At 45.7% G+C, this 24,192-nt stretch overlaps 1 protein-coding gene across 1 annotated transcript in view; it reads right to left on the bottom strand.

Moving 5' to 3' along the window:
- HCN4 (hyperpolarization activated cyclic nucleotide gated potassium channel 4) overlaps positions 1-24,192 on the bottom strand; it is a 106,356-nt gene that overhangs the window by 20,571 nt on the left and 61,593 nt on the right. Inside the window, exons 3-5 of the mRNA XM_064456876.1 lie at positions 23,966-24,127; positions 15,148-15,366; positions 1,487-1,633 (exon numbers count right to left, since the gene is read on the bottom strand). Coding sequence (XP_064312946.1) covers positions 1,487-1,633; positions 15,148-15,366; positions 23,966-24,127 — 528 coding nt within the window. The remainder of the gene's footprint in view (positions 1-1,486; positions 1,634-15,147; positions 15,367-23,965; positions 24,128-24,192) is intronic.

Below are 24,192 nucleotides of genomic sequence, written 5' to 3'. Positions count from 1 at the left end.
ACTGGGCAGCTGGGGACAGTGTCAAGAGAGGGGAGGGAGAGGTGCCCACCAGTCACTGATGCATGGCTGGATCATCCACCTCAGATGAAGAAAACCCAATCCAGCTGTTCAGCTGTCATACAGCAGATGGGGACTGTGTCTCCGCCTGTGGCTTGGTGTCACTCAGAGGGTATGACAGCACTTTCTGCTGCACAGGAGCTGCTCTGCACCATGTCAGCTCAGACTCAGAAAGCAGCAGAAAGTGATCCTGAGTAAATCATCTCAGCACAATGCTCCCCAGATAAGCAGGGAAGGAGGATCTGGATGACTGGAGCAGGAAGAAAGAGGGCTGGGGAAGCATCTATCTCCTTGTCACCGGGGTTCTTTTCAGAGTTGCACTTTTAGACTTTGGCAGAACTATTTTTAATATATGGCTGGTAGATCCTAAGCTCTTCTGTCTCCTATGGAAGCAGGTGACTGGGGAAAAAGAGAGGAGGAAGAAAGACCGCTTCTGGTGCTTCTGTTACACATGCTAATATATGTAACATATTAGAGGCATATACTAGGGAGAATCTTCATTGCTAGGCTTCAGCTAGGGGAGGGGTTTTTCTATAGAAACTCCTTTCAAGTGTGGGCCCTGCTAGGAGGCTCCTCCTTTCCTTTGATTCTGTATGCTGGTACAGCTGATGGATGGGGCACAGATGAGCCCAGCACACCTCACAGAGGTTTATATAAAACATGAAAAATAGCTTAATATTAGGCAGCATGAGGTGGGAGTTTACTGAGATGCCATACCAGGCAGTGATGTGTGTGAGCGTGGAGAAGGAAGGGATCTTGCAGAGGTGTGAGGTAATAGCAGGGCACTTTCCAGACTGCTATCCTGCAGGGGTTCTCTGGGAATAGGGAGGGCATTGCCAGACATTGCCATGGCCTCAGAAAGTGCCAAGATGTACCTATTCACATGATGAATGGGTGGCAGGGCCTGCATATTGCAGTCCCCATTGCCTTTATCCCAGCCATGACTTGTGCTGCAGCAATTAACAGACTCAGGCAGGAGTCCTGCAAATGCCAAAGGCCTGAGTTTCTCTCTCCACAGCAGTGAATTCTGTCATGATCAAGGCAAGGGAATAGCAGACATACTTCAATGGCTAGGACAGTCACTCCCTCTGAATGCAACCGTCTCTGACAGAGACGTATAGTCAAGCTGTTGAGCATGTGCTTCTTGGCCTTGGTCTCCCAAAAACTTAGACACAACACAAGAACAGGTACAGTCCCAAGCAATATGGTGCCTTTATGGCTGCTCAGACACATGGATGTGCTGTCTCTGCTGGGCATGACATCAGAGCGCACAGAGAATCAGTGCTAATGGGAAAGCTGGCCTCCCACCGCTCCCATTGACTGATGGCGTCCTCAGCAAAGCACTGAAACAGGAGACTGCACACCGGACACTCCACAGCTGCCAAAGATGACAGGAACATGCATTGCCCATTCACCACCCCATCCTTACCTCTCGGAGGGGTTCACTCAGCTCTCCCAGGATGCTCTCCTCATCAAACATCTTCCCCTGGTAGCGGTGCTCGTAATAATCATGGATGCGCTGCCGCATGTCTGCAGGGAGCTTGTGGAAGGACATATACTGCTCCACTTGTTTGTACTGCGCAGGGGAGAGAGGAAGAGAAGGAGTTACCAGGACATGCAACAAATGGTGCTGTCTCATGGACAAGCACATGCTAGACTGTACCTATACCTGCTTCCTTCAACCCAAGCCAGGCCTAGGCAGATAAATCTGGTGCAGCAGAGAAAAACTGCCTGAGCTCACGGGGAGGTTGCAGACAGCTTTGTTATATTCCCCAAATGGCTGCCCCATGTTTTAACCTTTAAACTTATCCTCAGTGAGTTACACTGCGGAGATAACTCCTCATTCCCTGGGTGCTGAGCAGCCCAGGCGCCTGTTCTCCCCTACACATGCAGCAAAAGCTGAGAGCAGAGATGAGAAAGAAGTGCTCAGCTGGGAATCTCCTCTCAGCAAATAATGCTGGGTGAAGACTGTCCAAATCCTGTGCAGGATGAGAGCAAGAGGTACAACTGGCCCTCAGTATAAGGTTTTCCATGGCACACGCAGAATGGGGGCCAGCATGTATAACCTGGCAGGTTGGCTCTAGACCAGGATGTGATGTGCAGCACCTCGAGGCCTCAGCCAAAGCACAGCAACCCACTGTACCAGTGGCTCTACAAAACAGCAGAACACAGTCCTGCCTTGGGTGTTCACAGTCACAGACAAACTGAAGGGCACACAGAGACAGAAACCTGACAGTTACTCGGTTGAAGCTGCAGTACCCATAGCCTACCTTTCCTCCCCTCTGTGTTCTTGTCTGCCCAGCTATGATGGCACCTTTGCTTTCCCACCTATGGCTGCACAGGTCCAGAGTTTCTTCACCTTTTGTGAGGTCCCTATTGCCCCATGCACTCGTGCTAGGTAACCTGTCTGTATTTTTACCTAATCATTTGCATTTGCATCATGTCATTTAGAGGGGAAAACAAGGGCATGCTGACTGATGCCAGGGCAGTATTTGGGGATGAATGGTGCTTTCTATGAGCAAATTACACTTCCTCAAGGGAACAGGACTGTAAATGGGTCCGCTTGCCTTGAAGGTGCTGCAGGGTCAAGGTGTGTGAATTGCAATGCTGATGCTCCCACCTGCTGGTACACCATACAGAATATGATCCTGAGCATGTACCATACTAAATAATGCTGGCAAAAGGACTGTGCTCCTCCTTTGCCATCCCTCTTGCCCCTCTTCTCCCCGATAAATCTGTCCCTGAACGTCCTTTTACTGCAGCTTGTGCTGAAGCACCTAATTACAGAACTTCTGCTCATTACAGACCTCCCCTGCATACACCAGTGTCACTCTGCTCTCAGTACAGTCTGTGCTGGCACTGCCTTGCATGCTAACAACTTGATCTGCACCAGAGAGGAGAAGGAATTACTCTAAGAAACCAAGGTGGCAGAGGGGACACTCGGGGTTTCCTGGCATTTCCAGAGTTTTTTGTCTGTAGCTAGCAGCAGAGGAGCTGGCTGTAAATATTCATGATCACTATAGCATGATCAAAGTCAAAGCGAGTCACCACCTCCCCACAGGGAGCTAGGCAGAGAATTGGCAATAAACACTTTACTTTATTATTTCAATTGCCGAAGTTCTGTAGAGACTGGCAGGGTGCTGTGTCAGGTGATGCTGTGCTGGGTGCTGCACAGAGTCTGCAGCTCATGAATGAGGAAGATAAAGGGAACAGCAATCTGGTCTGCGCCCATCAAGGATTTTGCAGGTTATCCTCTTCAATCAGTTTAAGAGTTAAGTTTAAGCCCTTTAAGTTTAAAGGCTTGGCTCAGATGCCTAGATGTCTACTACCACTGGAGGTGCACTGCAGCATTTGAGACATCCATGGGACCTGGCAAATTGGACATAGGACATGCAGGACACTCATTATGGAAAGGAAAATCATTAGGCACCAGCTTTTGCTGGCTCAGGTTTATTAAATTTATCCTAAATCCACAAACAGTTCTGCTTGCCTTGATGGTGTATTTGTGTTGAATAAATTATTTGCAAAAATATCACCTCATACTCTCAGTTTTAGCCCAGTGTCTTGAATTGGAACATTGACCATTGTCACAGGATGTCTCTCATCACCTGCTGCCAGCCACCTGTCCTCTACTGCCTTCTCTCCACCGTAAGCACCTGTGATCAAACTTCAACTGACCTTTGCTTCTTGGGAAAAATCCCCCCAGCTTCTCAGATTCACAAGCAGATGTTGGATGGGGTGATTCAGACTCTTGCTTATATTCACTACCGAACATGGATTTATTGCTTTGTAGCAAAGAGCAACAAATGACTGCTCTGCAAAGTCCCTAGGGCTTGTTGGGTTCTCCTACAATCACTGCCCCTAGATTAGGCTCAGAGTAAAAACAGGACAAATTTACTTCATCAGAAAAAAAGGTCCTGCTTGTGATTACAAATTAAAAGCACGGTTATAAAAGAAAACTGTAAAATAAGAAACCATAATTCTCTGTCATAGTTGACAAGAGGTACACATCTTGGCTCTCCTGTCTTTGCTAGTGCTACCTCCTCTCACCCATGCCAGCTGGAGCGTTTTGTGGGGTCTTAACTCTCCCTTGCACAGAGATGGAGGCTGCAGAAGTACTCAGTACATCAGCCCCTTCTCTCTGCATTTGACAAATTGACGATTCATGTGGGGTTTTCCCTCTTTCCTTGGAGCTGCTCAGCCAAGCTGAAGGTTGCCGCTCTCACAGTGTCAAGCATCAACAGCAACTAACCAAAAGGCCACTAAAAAACTGCATGAGGGAGGGCCTTTCAAAATGTAGTGGGATGTATGTGTCTCTTAGAGCTAAGCTCTAAAGAAGATCACTCCTGAGGTCACCAGCAACACTCAGTGATGAGCCAAAGCAGAGGGGTAAGGGTAATCATGTAATAAACATCAACAGCAGAGTGCATGGGAATTAAAGACTGCCTGATAATTTACAGGTCTTCCCTTTTTAACTGAGGCCCTGATACCATGCACTTCTGGCACTCTCTAAAGCCACTTTATACCCCCTTGAGTTGGCACCTCTTTGAGCACCTTTCAGATGTGGCCAGGCCTAACCTGACAGCCCCCTTTTGCCTCCTTTCTCCCTTGTACTTGTCTGTTCAGTCTTCCTACTTGTCTCCATGCCCCCAGTCTAACCTGTGCTCAGAGAAATGCACAGAGATTAGTGGCCTCTCTGAGTTAAACTAAAAAGACTGATTTAGGAATTATTTAAATCTCTCTGAAGACAATCGAGTCCATTTAAATCCTAACTAATTTTCTTAAGTCTGTTTTTCTTCAAATAAGCCCTTGAAGGAGGTATTAATATATCAAAAGGGAACCATTTCGCTGAGTATTTTTCCTTCTGTAACTGGCCACTTTCCCTAGTTGTCTCACCACTCCCATCCCGTTCTATCAAAGGTCAGATCATTCACAGTCCAAAGGGAACTAAATATTTTTAACTCCTTCCATGCCCTCAAGCTCTATCATGAATCCTCCTCTATCTGGCAGTAACAAAGCACTGGCTTGAATAGACTGGCCTATTTCCTTGGCCTGCTGCTGAATATAAAGAAGATCCTGCATCTGAGAAGTGCTGCTCCCATCCCAGTCCTAGCACTGACACCTCTTCGAGTCCTTTTTTGGTCCATGCACATCACTCTTCAGAGCTTCAGAGAAATTGATCTCCATTTTTGCATCTCAGTTAATTCAAACACACTTACACACTTTCACAACATGCCTGCCAACATGGGCAAGCACACATAACCTACTGTAATGAAAGCACTTGGGATGCTTGTCTCCCTCTATCCAAAGATAAATACACATTTCCTACACAAAGCTGTTGCTTGCATCCTTCCAGAAATAGGCTGAAATCACTGTGGGACTGAGTTTAATCTCGGTCACAGTCTCCACAACCAGACTCTATGGAACTCAACAGAGATATATTTGTGTAAGAAAAATAAGAATCAAGCAGGGTAATGCATCTTCAATTAAGTGAAAAATGATGACACTCTGACAGTATTTAAAATGCTGGTAGTATATATCCTGTAAGACTGGATTAAAGTACACATAAGCAGCCACGATGTACAATGTTGTGGCTCTCAAGTGGCAAAGATCAAGTCAGGAGATTCACCAGATGAGAGTGTCTTGATGGGACACAGTTGCACCTTTGTTTTATTTTCTCTGACTTATGATTACGAGTAAAACAGTGTAGCTCTCCAGCATTTAGTAATCATCAAAACCAAATAAATGCTGAGTTCAAATTTTTTTTGTCTTTTAAGCCATTCATATTCCCACCCTCAGGATTTTTTCTAGGACCAGATCTACATCTTACTCAAAATGATCAAGACACACATTCTCATGGAGTCAAATGACTCCAAGAGTGAGTGTTTTAAGGGGAAAAAAGTGAACTTTTGTAACACAATAAAATCACACTGATGCTGCTGGTGCGATCTTTGCTGGTCTCCCTTTGCAGAGCTCTGTGCTTGATCATATTTAGCATTAGTCCTAGCTTACATAATTTTGCTCTTTTCTCTTCCTGAAATTTTGCTGAGAACTGTAACTGCTGCAGGCTATCGCAGTTTATCCTGAGTCTGCCAACACTTATGAACGCAGTTGGCTCTACATAGGTACTCATGCTCATGAGCACTGTCTTGCTGTTTTCCAACAAGAATGCAGACATTCATAAAATTAAATGTACGGAGGGCTGTCTTGTCCATAGCAATAGGAAAGCGATTGAAAGGAGCTGTATTCAGGCATATGCTGTCCTTTCCATATCCTCCAGCCTGCAGGCAGTAAGAGAATGGACTTACAGATGAGGCTGAAGCAGGAGCTGGATTCCTTCACAGAGGGTACCTAAGGAAACTCTAAGTGAACTAATAAGTGGAAAAATAGCTGGGGTGCCTGCATTGGGGGGGGGAACATACACCAGAGTGTGGTACAGGCAAATTGGAGCAGGTTGTTGTATAGGAACCTGGGGTTATTTCAATAGCAATTCAACCAGAACAACTCAGACCATAACTAGCACAGCCCCAAACATTATCAGTGGTACTTTTGCTTTCTGATTAATGAGCTAAATTTAAACCCATGGCCATCTACTCTTCAGCTTTGGAAGCTATTTGATAGCTACCTTCATTCTGCAAAAAGCTTTATGCAATGTCCTGGTTCTGAGTTCTTCCAAAGACTGGGTTAATTTTTGTACCACTAGCTCAATTTGCTACAGGAAGCTGACTTTTAAATGTTGCATGTTACATGCTGAAAAGCATGGAGGTCTTTTACCCTTACTGCAGTGATACCCTCAGAAATTATATTACCTAGTACTGGGCTTTTTATCTCTTGCTGTGCTACAAAGCACAGATACTAGCAGAAAATCCTTGGAGCTTTTTTCCCACTTTCTAGACAACATTCATTACGTTGAGGATGGCTGCAACTATCAGCTGCCGTAGCTGCCTCCCCATGCTGTTAACCAGGACCTATTCAGGCAAGGATTATGCTTCAGACAATCCTGTTTCTGGGCTGTGAGATGTCAACAGACTGAGTAGGGTCAATTATAAGCGTGATGAAACAGTTGTTTACTTCTTCCCATCAGCTGCATTGCTGCAGTGGCCACAGTGCGAGCCAGGGAACCCCACCACAGGGGTGGTACTGTTAGCACATAGTGCCGAGTTTGCAGTCACGCACACAGTGGATGTGGCCTGGCTTTGCTGCAAGCAATGGAAATGTCTGCTAACTCCAGGATCCTAGGAGAGCAGATTCAAGAACTCTGGGACAAATCTCTTTGCATTAAATGCTGTGGGCAATGCCCCGTTTGCTTGCTCTTACAGGTGCTCAGCCTTAAGGTCTAATCCTGCATGTCATGGGAAGGTGGTGCAACGATGAATGTACTATGTACAAACCTGTACATCCTGGCTACAGAAACAGCTTGTTTTCCATTACTAGCTCCAGCCTAGGAAAGGCACTTGCAGAGAATGCCTTGCTGGGTTTGAGAGGTCACATCCTAGCGTAAGTCAGCAGTCCTGCATAGGGAACTTTTAGACCTGATCAAGAATCTTCTATTATCCATTAAGCACTGTGAAACCCATATCACAGGATACTTTGGAGTTGTCAGGTCCTGTCACTGGATCCACATATCTGGAGGTGTGATGAGGAAAAAGAGATCAACATTACTTTCATCAGAAGAGCAGATCGAAAGAGACAAGGTAAAATCTGCCATCAGACAAAGGCCGGAGATGAGGAAAAGGGAACAGTGAGCCTGTGCAATTTGAAATCAGTATTGCTGGGAGCAGCCTTTTGCCAGGAGAGATGGCTCAGCAGGGAGGCTTAGTGCTTCACATTATGAAGTATTTATTTATTTATTTACAGTTCAAGTGCCAAAATGAATTTCAAAACTGATAATGAAGTTTGAAATCCCACACTGGGATACAAAGAACTGCTGTGGCAAGAGCACTTTCCTTTCTGTGACAACACACACAGTGCTTGTGCGTGCACAAACATACTGCTCAGACTAGGCCGTCATCAGCATCACTCAAAGAACAGAACTATTTGTCTGACTTTTAGTCTCAGAAATAAGATGTGAAAATCCTAGCTATAATCTCAGTATCTCTGATACAGCAAACCAACATGAATCCCTAACATAAGGCAAGACTGAAGGCAATCTACAAGCAGCTTCATTTCTCCTTCTGTAAAGACGTCCTACAAAGACACTGCAATGTCACTGACTCCTTCCTTCTCTTGTTTGTGTGAGCATGGAGAGTGTAGTGCATGTACTCCTGCACTACATCGCAGTCATACTCTCCATATAGGCACTGCCACCCATAAAATGGACACGCTCACGCACCCGGGAACTGAACTGTCTGCTTTAAGTGCTGACTGATTGCCACTGCATAGATATCTAGAATATCAAAATGGGGCTTCTCATTATTAACACATGGGTAAACAGTTTCAAGGAATAGTAAGTTCACCAATGAAATATTCTTCCACAAGAGCAAAAACTGCTCGACCCTGGTTTAGTTAAGGCCATAAAGGGAAGGCAATTTGCACTGCAAGATGTTTTTAGAAGAAACCATTAGGTTTTCATTCAGAAAACATTTTCATTTTATAACCAACCCAGGATTCTTTCACAAAAAGGATTCAATAACCTTAAAACAATTAACACAAATTTCTGATTTTTTGGTTGAGCTGAACTGAACGAATAGTTATTTACACCAGCCTACTACCTATTTCTTACAAACATTCTTCTAAAATTGAGGTGGATGTGGTACCCGTAAAAGGACAGCTGCCTTGCAGCATTGGATGCACAATCCTGAGCCAGCCATTCTTACTACATCTTGACTGCTCACCGCCTGAAAGCAGTCAGAGACTTTGAATCAGAGTCAAAGGATGATATAAGTCAGAAGGGTCCTCTGGGGTGTCATCTGGTCCAAATCCCCACTCAAAGGAGGACTAATTTACTTCAAGTTGCAATTTTCTGGCAGCCTCCTTGGACTTACTGTCACATGGAGGTGGGTATGCAGAGATGAGGATGGGGGACACTTTGCTCTTCAAGCCATTCTTTAATGTGCTGGGGGGAGGTTGGACCTCTCCTGCTAACCTGAGCTGCACCTAACCTTGCTCCTTTCACTTGCTGACTCTGGACTGCAAACCAGCCAGAAAACCCAGTCCTGATACAGAAAAAATACCTAGAGGCACTGCTGAGACACTGAGGCCAGGACACAACAGAAGCCCTTGCATTTAGATACAATCAATAAAGCACATCTTTTATAAGCCTTGTTATCAATCCCAAATGCTTTGACTGAGAGCAACGTGGGACGTAATAGTATTCAGGCCGTGTCTTAACAGATTGAGGTAATACACAAGTAGTGCAGTCATAAGGGGATAAAGCAAGGCTCTCCAAACTTTTTCCAATTAGGAAATTTGACTAAATTTTGCATTTGATAAAATTTTCCAGACACCTTTAATTTCTGCATTGTTGCACACTCCCTGCCCTCTCCTTCACACACGTTACCAGAAGAGTAAGAGAGCTTTGCAGCTTTCTTGACATCGAGAACCAAGATGTTAGCTCAGGAGGGGACTTCTGCATAACCTCTTTGGACTCAAGGAATTTGGGAATGCCACCAGAGAACCTACAGATATTGGTGACCAATCATCTTGGGAATGGCACTCCAAATCCTGTCCAGAGTAGAAATGAACATGAAATCTCCCATCTGACAGCTTTGTGGCAGAGTAGGTGTGGGAATAATGGCAGTCTTTGCCCAACTCGGTGCTAATAGAGCAGCTGACACTAGTCATCTTAACATATCTGTGCTGTGTCATTCCCAAGGTAGCACTGGCTAAGCCAACCCTGGAGCCACAAGAATTAATATAGCTTTGGTACAGTGCTGTGCTTGGGTTAATTAGCTGTGCTTAAAGGAGGGGTGGAGAGGGGGCTAATCAGCAAGGGCATGTTGCCAGACTAATGTGATTATACTGTATCCAGGACCCCAACTAGGGTCTCTGCACTGAATTCCCTGTACACATTCATTTGGAGGCAGTTCAGAACACCAAAGTGCATAGTAAAATGGCCTAAAACCACAGGAGTAGCCATGAAGGGTCAGGCCGAGAGCTCTTCTCACCTGGTGGTGTGTCTCTGGCAGTTCCAGGTGCTTTGAGGAAGAGGAGAAAGAATAAAAGAGGCACACAGCAATCCAGCTCCTACCCATACCCTCCTAGCTTTTCTGACAAAAGCAGATTAGGGATACTCACTGCCAGGGCTTGTATCTGCATCTAAGTGTTCAATAATGCTTGAAAGATTTTCCTTATGTGAATTTGTCTAAAAATTCTGAGGCTAATCAAACTTTGGGCCTCCACAGCAACATGTAGCAGTGAGTTCCACAGTTTAATCACATACTGCTAAAAAAAATCACTCCTTAAACTTGTTGCCTAATAAGACTCTATACTGCTGGCTTCCAAGAAAGGGCAAGGACTGACTAAGCCCAGAAGACACATTCTCTGCCCCCAATGTAGTAGGCAGGCGCAATGGCAGTGTCTCACTTCCCTCTAATGAATAGTGGTCTAACATCTGCTTTGACTCCAACAGAGATGGCATGTTCCAGCTGTTATGCTTTAGCCTTTACAATTACTAAATTTCCCCCAATTACTCTTTGTTGAATTCAGGCTGATGACAGAAGTGCTGAAATGTTCATAGTTGGAGAGTAAAGTGCTTTTTTGCTTGGATAGCCAGACCATGGGACAAAACTGTAGCAAGAGGACTGTGCTGATGGTTATGCAGGGTTGTTTTAGGAACTGGAACAGTCGTTAGTGCTTCTGTAGGATTTATAAAGTGATTCTGTCCTCAGTGTTACCTGCTTGCCCCCTTGCAACTGTGCTGCAGCAGGTGCTTCTTCAGAATAACGACAAGTGAATATGAAAGTATCTACCCAGCTTCAATATATATTTTAAGAACAAGAGGCATTGGATAGTTCAGGGTTCATTGGATAGTTCAGACAGTGATGGTTCAGTGGGGAGGAGAAGTAGGGGACTGAATATGGAGAACAGAGAGCTTGAGGGAATGCCAGTGTAGCAGACGGCTCTCAGAGGAGAGATTATGGTTTTGCTGGGCTCTGCAAAACTGACAGCAGCAATTCCTACCTCTCATCAGTCATCCTTCCATATGTACCTGAGAAGATAACACAGGAGAGCCGAGCCGCTCTGCATGATGCCTATCACTGTTTGCATCCTGCTGGGATGGGAGAGTGAAGCCCAGAGTCTCTCTCTGCTTTGTTGCAAGGAGCGTGGCTGCAGTAAGCAGCATAATCACCACTCCCAAAAGCCTCAAGGTTACAGAGTCTGCTGGGGAGGATGAGTGTGTGTGCGTGTGCATGGTGACTTGATATAAATATTAATCCAGCTGAGCTTTAGGATTAGAGAAAGAAATCAGTAGGGGAACCTGCAAAAAGCATGCAAATAACTTGCCTATCGGTCTAGTTTATTCTTCGCCTGGGCAGGAAACACTCTTCCTCTCTTGTGAGCCACAGTTACTGCAGGTTGGGGAGTAATTTCGCAGTCAATGATGAACTTCATGTTAAGGCTTGACCTGATCCATGAGCAGCTGAGGTCTCTGCTCTTGCTTAGGGACCTCCTCCACCAGCGCCCTGCATCAGCTCTGGCACTCACTGGACTTTATGGTAAGCTAATTCAACACACTAATCTAGCAGAAAACTAACCCAGAAGAAATCAATCAGCTCAGTAAAGGTCTGAGAAGTATGGAAGGTGGTGTGCAAGAGAAAACGGTGCAGTTGAGAGTAGTGGCAGGGAACACTGTGTGAGAATGGGTATGTGAGGGTCCCCTCTTTGGTCAAAGCTGTCAGATCAATTCAGTTATAATACATAACTGTACAACATGACTTGGGGAAATTTTTCTATCAGAATCCTTCAGGATGGACTTGTAGCAATATTCTCTCACATGTAGTAAATAGACACCAGTCTTGGGTGCAGAGATATTCTGGAGTTAGACACCAGACTGAGACTAAAAGATAAGAGTCAGTTCCTGACTCTGCCACTGACTCTCTCTGTGATGATGGGCAAGTAATTTAGGGCATAACACACTCTGCAATGCAAGTTGGGACAGACAGGTCCCTTCTAACTTTGCCTCTGGGACTGGAAATAAAACAGTCACTTCAGAGTGCCAGATCTAAAGAGCTATTCTGATTCAGAGCTTTTTAAGGGAGGCACAGAGCCAGACTTACATGATGGCTATGCCACTTCCAGTGCCTGAGCTGGCGGGAGTGCTCTGTGCCACATGGGATTCTCCACTTGTACTCAGAAACCTTGGCACTACACTGTCTTGGGGAGTGCAACTTCCGTCTCCAAATTCTCCATGCTTCCTACCACCCCATCGATCCTATACAGCCTCCCTGCATTGCATAAACCAGGATAGCATGAAGTCCAATGTTACAGGAGGGGATTTAGACAGGACAGGGATTCAATGTTCAAATGTTCAATGAATCCAGCGCGGAGTGAGACAAGCCTGTTACTGAAGCCAACAGACAGCACACCTTGGCTTTTATTCCTTTTCTCAAAAGCCCTGTTTGTACAAGGGAAGAACAAGTTGGTTTGGCAGAGATGTAGACGATCTGAAACCACCACAAACTCACACCTGAACCTTGTTGTGAAGGTTACACAAAGCAAAGCCTGTCAGTACAGTTACTAGCTATAACCTTCTGTCCTGTTACCATGTTATTTCTGCTATTCCTCTTCCTCCCCACTGTCTCCCCTTTCTTTGGCTAATCCCAGAACAGCTGCCGAAGTCTCTGTAGCCTAAGCCTCTGCTGAGGTGAGAGGCAGAGCCCTGTTTGCAGCCCAAAGGTGTACTCAGCAGTGGTCTCTAAACTGCTGTCTGCTTCTTCCAATCGACTTCCAGACTTGTTGAGATTCTTTGCTTATAATATGCTTCAACAGACACATTGTCCCATGAGGACTGAACTAAATGAGTTGCAGGGCTGCAAATCATGAAGCAGCCTCATTTTAATCATGGCTATTCAAGTGCTAAGGAATGCAGAAAGTAAGTACATATTTGTTTTTAGGCTATAATTTGTCCCATTTGCAAGAGGAAAATGAATGTACTCAATCCCTGAGGCTTTACTCTTAGGAGAATACATTGGGAAATGAACCCGCTATAACAACTACACATGAAATACACCCTTTGTTAAATCCTCTACCTGCTGCCTTTAACACAAAGCTTTTCTCCTGGATCTGTTAACCCTCTCACTCACTTCTCCACATTCTAATAAGGCTTTAACATTTCACACCTCTGCCACCCCATCACAGTCCCTGCTGGCTTAGTGGTGATTGACTTCCCTGAGCACTGACTGGAATCCAACTCCCAGAGTCAAGTTCTGCCTTTGTCTTCAGACCTGGCTTGAGAAAAAAATCATAGTGCCCAGTCCTGCAGGTGTAAACCTGCCTATGGCTAGGTTAACCTGGTGGCTGGAACTGCAAATCAGTCCTTGACTCCTACGCTGCTTCAAACACATTTGAATAAATACTCTGGCTACTTCAAACACATTTGAATAAATACTCTGCATACACAGATTTGATCAGCTTGCATTCCTAGTGCTGCAGCGTCCTTCTCTTTGGCATGCCTTACTCTCAATTAGAATTAGCCCAGCCAATCTGTAACACAGTGGTAAAACTCTATACAATGTCCAGTACTCTAGTTGCATTCCAGTCCTCCACACTTCTTCTCCTGGGCTTTTTCCCTCTTTTAGCTCTAGCTGTGGTTTGACATCTTCCCTACCTCAAAGTATGATTCAGCCTCTGATCTTCTTTGCTTTCATTCTCTGCCCTACTTTCTCTCTGTGGCCCACCACTGTAATCCCTGTGCCTCAAACCTGTTCCTAGGCCATCTAACACATCCTTTCTGCCACCTCCTCCCTGAACTTAAAATTCATTTAGTCTGAGCATGCTAGCCATAGTTTACCCACTTGAATAACAGCTACTCTTTCACCTCATCTAACTGCACCTGGCAGGGTCAGAATAGGGCTAGCAACTAATTCTTCCTTTTCTTAACCTTCAGATCACATGTATCCATAAGACCTTGACCACAACACCTCCTTGCCTACGGCATCCTCTGCCCTACTGCGGGCAGTTGCTTTTGCTGATGCCTGAAAGTAACCTACTGTCTTTGCAGTGAAGTCCCTTCCGCACCTTTGAGCCACACAGGCCTTTGCTCTTAGTTGTACACAGTCACTCTTCAATTAGCTCTCCTGTTTTGTGGAGGTGCGGGCCTACCAGTTCAGCCAGAAGTTGAAGGCATAAGTTTTGCCTGTCTATGTCTTAGAGGGAAAAGTATCATTGTACCAACAGCCCCTTTGCTTTAGGTAACAAAATGCCATTGTACAGATTGCAATATACTGAAGGCATGGAAAGAGGGAAGGAATTGATGCAGTTCCATGAGTTACCCCTCATTAACTGAATTCCAGTGACTGACCCTGTTTGTCCCTTACCATCTTTACAAATTCACAGCATCACCTTAAACCCACCACCACCAGTTACTGGCTCTGCAGTGGTAACCTGATCAGTTGTGACATTTCTGTCTGTGCCCTACATTATGCAATTCAACAACGGTGTGATTAATTCGATAGCTGCCTGGGGAATCTGTTCGGTGCTCCTGAGCTTTGATCTCTGCTTTGGGGTTTGTCACGTAGTTTCATTCATGAAATGAATGTGAATTATCTGGATGATCTTAAAGAAAGTACGTGCTAAACAAAAGCTGCACATTCTGGAACATTCACTTGGGATTTGAAACAAGATCTCGGAAAGGAAAAAGTTACTTACAGTTTTAGGTACTGGTGACATCAATAATGTTGATCTAAAAAGACAGTCAGAGACAACAAGACTCACCCACCTGCCCTACTATTATTCATCTGATCTTGCATCTATTTCCTCCTGAGGGTCTGTTTGAGTGATCGGATGGGTATGAATTACCAATAAACTACCATGGTGACAAAGACACCACATCTTTGGCCTCTCACCTGGGTCACTGACAACCCTGGCTTCCTCCAAACAGTGCGTAAACCACCCCTGGGTCACATAAGGGTTGCAAAGCCCAGTTCTTACCTTCTCCTGGTACTGACGCCGTGAGGAGTCCAGAGACTGGATAAGGGCTGTGGCATGGCCGATGAACATGGCATAGCAGGTGGCACCAACAATCATGCTCAGCATAGTGAGCCACACATCTGACATGCCCACGGGTGCCTGCTGCCCATAGCCAATGCAGAGCATGTGACTCATTGCCTTGAACAGCGCATAGGAATACTGCTTCCCCCAGGAGTCATTCTAAAGAGACAGATAGACAGACAAAGCTTTAGCAGTGGGACAAGACATTCTCTGATAAGAACACATTTCAGAAAAGGATACCTAACATTAGACCCAAAAGTCCATGTTTAAAGCACCTATATATGTTAAACAAGCAATTTAATTCTTTGATGGCTTGGAAGTGCTGGGCACTCTCGATTTAAAAAAAAAAAAACAAACAAACCAAACAAAAAAAACCCCCAAATATAGTCATCTGACCTGACATTAACCGACTTTGGCCAGGGTTATTACAGATTCCATGTACTCTTTCCAGAAAAACTTTCCAGAAAGGAAGTCAGACAGTCTGACATGCTGGTAACATGGGATAAACTGAGATGATGCATTGGGATATTTTCAAAATGACCCACGTGTGGAGGAAGGAACTGAAGCAAATGATTACTCCACTGGGAAATGGACTTTAACAGAGAACTGGTAAAAAAGAGCCTGAGCAAGGTTGCCAGCAGCAAGATCTTAGAGTGGGGAAAATCACTCCCCAGCAATTTAGGAAATGGTTGGGATCTCTGGTCATTACCTGAAGAGATGGGAAGGGCAGAAAATTAAGATGATAATGTCCAGACAGCAAGTTCTTCTCAGTGTAAAACAAGGCCTTTTTCAGGGAGCTGAGAAAACTACAAATGGTCTCATTTGATAGCTGCAATAAACCACTGTGAGAAGCCAGCTGAAGTCAATGGCTTTTTTTTTTTTTGTGCTCTCTCACTGCAACTAACACAGGACGCACCTCAGCAATTACATCATGGGATAGGGAGAAAAAACAGTATAAGTTTCATGATTATTCTAATTAGCCTTCGTTCATGGAATAGCTCCAGGTACCTTTACTGTCCTGTGGGTATTATATGCTAGCAAGTCCTTGCCCCAAAACCTTGTAAAGTAAATGCACTGTCATCACACACTGCTGTTACAAGGTATGTGAAAAAATACCTCTGCTACAGTGACATGCATCGCAGCACAAAATCTGTACATTCATCAGTCTTTCTGTTCCTAGGAAGGTGTTAACTTTATGGATATAGCTTTGCAGATACATATACCGTGGCAACTCAGGAGGTCATTGTACATTAGGCCTGGTTTGTGTCTTGACAAATAGACAAGCAATCCTTTTGTAAGCTCCATTCTGAGCCTCAACAGCAGCCTCAACACCAGTGACCAGTAATGCTGGGATCACTGGAGTTTACTGGTCACCTCCTTGGAGGGATCTAATCATAATCAGGTGGATGGCTGACGACCTCCCTGCAAACAGCTCTCTGAGCATCACTAATGTTGCTGGAAATTTCTCAGTAAGCTTACAAGTAGTAAACAGAAGAAAAGAATACTGTTGCTGTTTGTGAGCTGTGGCAAAGAGCTGGAATTCTGGAGAGTGTTAATGCTCGGTTAGGAGATAAGCACATGGACAAAGACAGGCGATAGCGTTACCCTGGCCATATTCAGTTACATTATGCAAGACAGGCCTGATTCACACTGCAACAAGAAGGGCAAAGCAACAGAAGTGACAGCGAAGCACACACAGAAGCAGCACATTCACAGTCCCAGGAGACACTGCTCTCTGCTGGCGCCAGCTTGTCTGGGCTCACCTCCACAACAAAGCAGGAACCTGTTCACCTCCTGCATTGAAAAAATTACCCTTGAGTCAACAGAGAGAGACAATAGACATGTGCCCATTGGTGTCTCTACTTCTGGCTATGCAGTTGGCCTGCCAGTGGGTGATGAGCTGCAGCCCAAAGGGGAGCCAGCTACACATGAAGGTGAAGAGCATTTGCATTCTGCTGCCTGTACAGGGCAGCAGGAAGGATCCAACCATGGGAGCTGCCTGAGGTGTAAGCACCAAAGAAGTGAATCTGCTTGCTCCTTTGCTTAACCCATGTCTATGCTGTGGCTCCTAGAGTCCTGGCCAAAGAAGTGTGGGGGCCCATTTTTCCTCCACCCAGGTTTTGTGTCATTTTGCAGACGCACTTCTGATCTGTGAAGGCATCAAGCGTCTCACACACCTTACACAGGCATCCCTGCATCTTCACTGTTAACATTTCCAGGAGCCACGGTCCCTTTCCCTCAGCCCTGTAGTACTAACAGTCATAAAGGTGTGGCCCCTGCACTTACAGAATCGCAAATGCTGTAAACTCGACAGCTTTAGCCCATCTATTGTCCATGTTTCAGCAGGAGAGTCATCATCCTGAGACAACAGGCAGCAGCAGTCACACTTGACCAGCTTTTGCTTAAAATGGTGCATCACCTGTAAAGGTGGGCAGCACATTGACAGCTTTAGAGACGGTAGTGCAGGTGTCCTGTCCCATCCCTTCCTCGTTAAATGAATTCCGTTCCCATGCAGGTATTTCTCACTGAACATTGCAGAAATGTTGCTGCCTTCTGAGTTCAGTGTGTCAGTAGTTTAACAGAGCAGCACATCTCCACAGCAGAATTGAGACCAGGAAGAAAAGTGCTGAGCTGAAATTCCAAAGGGAATTTGGGGAGACAGAATAAGAATAGCTGAGCTGGAATTTGATATATCAGGAAACTGTCTGCCAGAGTCTTTAATGGCCAAGAATGATCAGAGCCCAAGAAGAACATCAGGGTATCAGGCAGGTTCAAGTTTTAAAAGCCATTCTTCCAGCAACTTGCTCCTCAGGAGTGCTGCTCATGAGGAAGCTTGCCAGTGTTTTGTAGGAATTAGTCATCCAAAACTACAACATCCAACATCACTGAGTGTCCATAGACTGCAGAAACACTTCTGGCTCCCTGGTAACTCTATACTTACAAGTCATAACCCCACTTCCCATCAGCAGCACAGCTCCCTGCAAGTACAGCCTGCTTCGTGCCAGACTGAGGAGATCACTGAGTAATGACAGACTGAGGGGCAAGAGCTGGAGAGGAAAACACCAAGTGTTTAAAAAAAAATCCTGAGCAATGTGGTTTGCTGGGAGGAAAGATCAAGGACTGCTGAAAGAGAGGCACTTCCATGAAGGGGAAACCTTTCAGAGCAATTACCATTAGGACACAACCTCTGAGCTCTTTGAGCATCTGCAAAGAGCACTGGATCCTCATGGCACAGTCTATGTGATGACACTTTGCTTATAGGTCTCAGTATATCTTTAGTTTTTAGGCCTGCTCTACACTCTTTTGTTTTCCACAGAATAAGCAAGCAGGTCAAGACTGCTGTACTTTAAGCCAGACTAGTAGTAGTGGTTCAAAATGTACTGTGAACACAAGTTTACTAGCATTACAGTGCCTGATACTGATACAGTTTGTTTCCATAAGAGCCATACCCCTATACTCAATATACCACTATGCCGGTCCCCATGGTGTGAGGGTTATACTACTTCGAATATACTGGAGTGGCTAAAATGGCCCATTAGGGTAGGTAAATGAGGCCTTAAACTGCAGAAAGAAAATGACTCCTTGTTAATCAAATATCAAAGCAAGCTAAAATGGAGCTACAGATCCATGCTTGAGCAGAGTCAAGAGGGATGTTATCTCAGACACATGCCAGGCACTAAGCGCATTTGCAAAAGGGAGTTAAGATTACTTTGAAGCAGTTTCTCAGACTAGCTTGTTTTTAACATCCACACTGGCAGTACTATAGGGGCTTCTCTGGGATTAATGTCTGGACTGCAACACCTCTGCTCAGATCCACCCTTGAATACTTGGAGACATTCCTGGAACTCTTCAACGGCAGTGTTGTGTTCTGCAGTACCTTACAGAAGCACCTAAAGAAACAGTATCATGTCTTATAGGGTGTTCCGGGTCTGATGTACATGTGAGTGTACCTGGTTGAACCCTCACTGGAGAAGACTAGAAAGAGAGAGGTAAAGACAGACAAGTACTGGCAAACTCTTGGTCACAGTCCATGGGCACAATGTTATGTCTAACATTACTAACATTTCACAGTATTAAGGAGCTGTCTGTAGTGAAAGGGCATGTTTCAGTCTTGTGAACTCCCTTTGTCTCAGCAGTGATCTTATCTGGCCACTGAATTGTTACTTGGGGTTTGCTACTGCACATCACTTACGTCACGCTGTGAAATAAGGCCTCTGAGCATCACTGCCCTCCCCTGGACAACACTGTAACTGCTGGGCCAGGAAAACAAACCTTCAGATCCAGTTTAAAGGAAGGGATAAGAAATGGAGATGATAGGGCAAACTTCACATAGGACAGAACCTGACTGTTCTGGGCTTATTTCCAAGGAGAGCTTTGCATGGCTGTCACCTAACAGAAGAGATTTTCTCAGGACTATGAGTGCATCAGTCTTAATTGCCCCAGTCAGCCTTGCCTGGGACCCCCACCCATGAACCCCATTGTTCCTGGAGCTCCATTTCAGCGCAGGCCTGGGCACCCAGACCTTGCTTGAGCTAGCTGTACCTGTGCCTAGCCCTGCACCCTGAACATATGCTTTAGCTTTGTTTCCAGCCTTGCCTCTGACCCCATCTCTTGCTGCTCCTAACTGGATTCCCTGGGTAGACCTTGGACATGACTGTCACCCTGCCTTCACTGGACCCTGTTATCACCACTTCTGCTCTGCCCACCCTGTTTTGGACTGGTAGGACTGTGCCTTAGCTGGCAAGGGCACTGCCTGTGCAGGGGTAGCTCTTGGCTCCTGGCTCATATACCCCACTGTGGAGCAGCCCTAGTCTTGCTGCTCCCTGACAGATTTTATAAAACACGATCACAGAATCATTAAGGTTGGAAAAGACAATCTACTACCCAGCTTCATATGCCTGCTAAGTGTGGGTAAGAGGGATCTGCTGAACCAGAGGCTTGGATGAAGTTAGGAATCACACAGAAGATGTATGCAGGATTGCTCTGTCTTCCACATCACATGCTGCATCTGTTTCTTTTCCTCCTTTCTATCAGCAACACTGCAAGAATGTGTTGAGGGGCGGAGAGGAGGGTTTAAGCTCAAAAGGAAAGCTGCTCTCCTTCTTTTGTAGATGGGAAGATGATTAGTATTTCCTGTGCAAGGTCGCTGCATTTGACATGGGGATATTTGCCTTCCCTGCAGGGTTTATCAGTTCAGCCCAATACCCAAGAGAGCGAGCCACACGTTTCCAGCAGCTTTCAGGTCTCAGCACAGCTCAGATTTCTCTGATGAGAAGCTGCCAGGCAAAGGTCTTGGAGAGATGCTGCTGCCTGCACACATGCTGCTCTGCAGCTGACTCACCAGTGTTTCTCTTTTTAATAAAGTGCCCTGTAGGGAAGCTAATGCAGAAGCCCCTGAGATTGGGGCTGAGCAATTAATACTGAAAACATCCCTCCCTGCCATTTCAGAGCCAATTCGGAAAGAAGTCATACAGAGACTCATTCCTTCTACAATTGCTAAAGATGAATCACGGTGCATGTAGAAAACACAAAGATGAATTGAACCCAGGGATTTAGTGAGCCCCCAATATGATTTTGGCAAACCAGACCCTTCACAGATCCCCTGGAAGAGGATCAAACCTTTAGGAAGCAGATGGGAGGTGACTGCATTGGAATCAGAGCTGGTTTTATGGATTGCAAGTGACTAGGTGTGAAAGTCCAGAGTGGTGGAAGAGCAGCACCAGCATACTCAAGGAGAAAGCCTCCAAAAAACCTCTACTTACAGCTCCCCTTGGCTGTAGTAGCTTCAGAAGATTCCTTTTTTTCCTATAGTCGTTCCATCCCAGCTTTTTGGCTCCGCTGTGTAATCAGAGCAGTCATGCACTAAGTGTACTTATTTCCTCAAAGTTGTGACCAGGTCAGTACATAATGTCCTAAAATCCAACCTACCGACTCTGTCACAGACAGATGCCCTCCTCACCTCCCACCCCTCTCCATCACAGCTCTCAAACGCAGCCATTCTGGAAACAACCATCAAGATCTTGGCACCAAATTCTGAGAACAGCCTACTGGTTTCTTGTTGTTTTCTGACTCAGTGGCCTCTCTTATTACTTCACTACAGATATAAGTAAATTGTTGCACTAATCATGCCATCCACTCCATCACTGGTCCCAATGACACACCTGGAAATTGTCTTAGGAGATTAGAGGACAGAACCTTATTGTGAGAACAAACTATATGATTCCAGAAGAACTAATTATTTTCTTTGTTAAGTGTTTTAAAACCAAGCTATTTTGGGGCTGGCATATTCCTGTACAGCTTCTGGAGTGGAAGTCACCTGGTGAGGCATATAACCATCTCTCCAGTTCTTCATCTCAGTTTCCTGAGGCTCCATTTCTGAGACAGTCACTGAGATAATAGGTTGTTTTCACTTTTATTAAGTGGAAAAAGTGAAGCTTATTTAACTGCAGAGGAGAATCGGAAAAATCACACAAGGCAAATTTAATTCCCAGCTTCACAGGCTCTCAAGGCTGGGAAGACAAGTACTGCAGCATGACTCCTTGCCTGGTAAAGTTCTGCTCTGGATAGAAGCTGTCTACCCTGCTCTTCCTGGAACTCTGCTGAGCCCTCCTGCCTATGGGATGTGTCCTTCCCCCCTTTCCTCTGTCTGGCTGTTAAGAAAGGTGCCTAGGCTAAATCTTTTCTTTCTCTGTCCTGTCTCCTGCCACCTTTCAAGACCCTATCCCTTCACTACACATCTACCTGGACAGTTATTTATAGGCTCTAGTCATAGTCTGGCCCAGGTAACTCTTCTAGGTTATATAAATTTAGATTTGTTTCCCTCCTCATCAGGCTCTGATCCCAGTATGTTTGCAGCTCTTTGTTCCACTGGGTTACATAAGTGGTTTTCTGGCTTTACAGCCTCTGATTGAGAAGTGTCCAAGAGCCAATTTGCATTAGCTTGTGCCATGCATTTATGCAACCTACTCAGTACAACCCCAGGTATCTCAGACTATTTTAGACACCCACCATTACAGTATTTACTTATCCTCAGAAGCATCTGGGGAGGGAGAACTCTCTGAGCCTCCCATCTGACTTGCCTTGGATCACAAAGAACAGAGTTGGGAACCGAACCCAGGTATCTCACTTTCAGTCAGAGCTCCAGCCACTGGATTATTCTTCCTCTCACCATGTGTGTCTACCATTGCTAGTTATTGCCATCTGTGAAGGTTTTCCATGCACCAGTTACCAGTAACCTGGTTGTTTTGACTCTTCAGGTCACTTTCCAGCTTGTGTGGCAGCTCTCATCCACTGGCCTTTGAGCCAAGTGTGCTACTCACACTTGTAATTCTGTAACGCTAGCTTTTATCTCTTCCCCCGGGGCTGGACAGGAGAAGCAAATAGAAGTTGTTGCCATTAGACAGAAGCTTCCACACAAATGTTAGGGTAAAAGAAACAAGGTTCGTTCAAATCTGCTGCTCTGAAGCTGTCCTGCAAGGGCACCATGGCCAAGTCACTTCATCGGGTGGGGATGATTTGTGTCTGCACCTCTGAGCTCTCCAGGATGAGGAGCTGTGTGTCCTTTTGAACCTGAATAGCACAAGCACAATGGACCCCTGATCTTTCATTGCTCCTGCCATATAAATAATAAAAAGGCAGCATGGGGGAAGATAAGGCAGCTGCTGCATGGGTTGTTCTTCTGCTGTAGATAAAAAAGGGTTCCAGTCTCCAGAACTGTCAGTCTGGCACCTTTCAACGGCAGGAAGTGAATGATTATTGCAGAGGGAAGAAATGAATAAATAAACACCAAACAGATGACTTTTTTATGGATGCTCACTCTTCTCAGGCATGGGCAGCATGTGACCACAGCTCTGCATGTGGGAGGCATGGGAAGTTGGCAGTTCTTTTATACATTTTACATTTGTTCTGTTCTGCCCGAGTGCCTGATTATTTTTTTTTTAAGAAGAAATTGGCATGGGAAACCTGGAGGTTAAGAGCTGCGATAAGAGGCAATTTTTTAAGCCTTGTCAGTTTTTGCTGCTTAATCAACTGGACATTGTCCCTTTGAATAAAAGATCCTGAATTCTCAGTGAGTTTGAAAGGTACCATGAACTCCCTGTGCATTTGCCATATGCAAACAGCAGAGTGAGCAGCATAGCTTGGGATGTTATTGGGAAGTCTGGCTACTGATCCCATGACAGGAGGCCAAACTGTGGCTTGGCAGAGTCAGTTTCAGCCCACTCTAACGGGATATTGTGCAGCTCCCCAGGGAGAAGGGTGGGTGATCACACCAAACCTTCGCGTGGATATGGAGCAGAAGGCTTAACAGTTTCCTTGGGACCAGTAATGGGAATTATCGATCAGACCCAGCTATGACTCTAGGACTCCCTCTGCCCCCTGCCTTTGCCTCAGTATGCCCAGATCCCAGCAGAAAACTGTTTCCATTCATGCTCTTTGCTGTTTCCTGCCAGGAGGGGGAGTCTGGCTCCTGCCTTCGGCTGCAGGCAGCCAGCAGCAGGCTCTGCAGGGGCTGGTTCCTGCTCTGCAGTCCTGAGACTGTCTCGTTGCAGAAAATGCCTCCAAGTAGCCTCCTTGTCCACAGTGCCATGGCTTTACAAGTGCCTGCTGGATAGTGGAGGAAGGCCCTACAAGTTGGTGGGGGGAAATGAGAAACTGGGGGATGCCATGCTAGTGCTGGGAGGTCAACGCTGAAACGGTGATGCTGTGACCGAGAGCCTGGGTTTAGGGCCATGAGGGAGCAAGCAGGGCAGGCACTTACCACCATGCGGTTGAGGGACACCCAACAATCATCAGGGAAGTCCTGCAGCATAGGCACAAGGAACTGAAGGCAGCCATCCCAGTGACACAGCAGCAGCATCATCCCAATCAGGTTCACAATCCGCACCACTGCACTGGCCAGATCGTAGGTCATATGGAAGATCTGCAGGGGCCAACAGGGAGCAGATTAGATGGCAGCTCCCCAGACAACCAACCCAACATAATCAG

The sequence above is a fragment of the Phalacrocorax carbo genome, chromosome 7 (assembly GCF_963921805.1).
Source record: "Phalacrocorax carbo chromosome 7, bPhaCar2.1, whole genome shotgun sequence".
NCBI lineage: Eukaryota > Metazoa > Chordata > Aves > Suliformes > Phalacrocoracidae > Phalacrocorax > Phalacrocorax carbo.
This window is presented reverse-complemented; position numbering and strand designations above follow the sequence as displayed.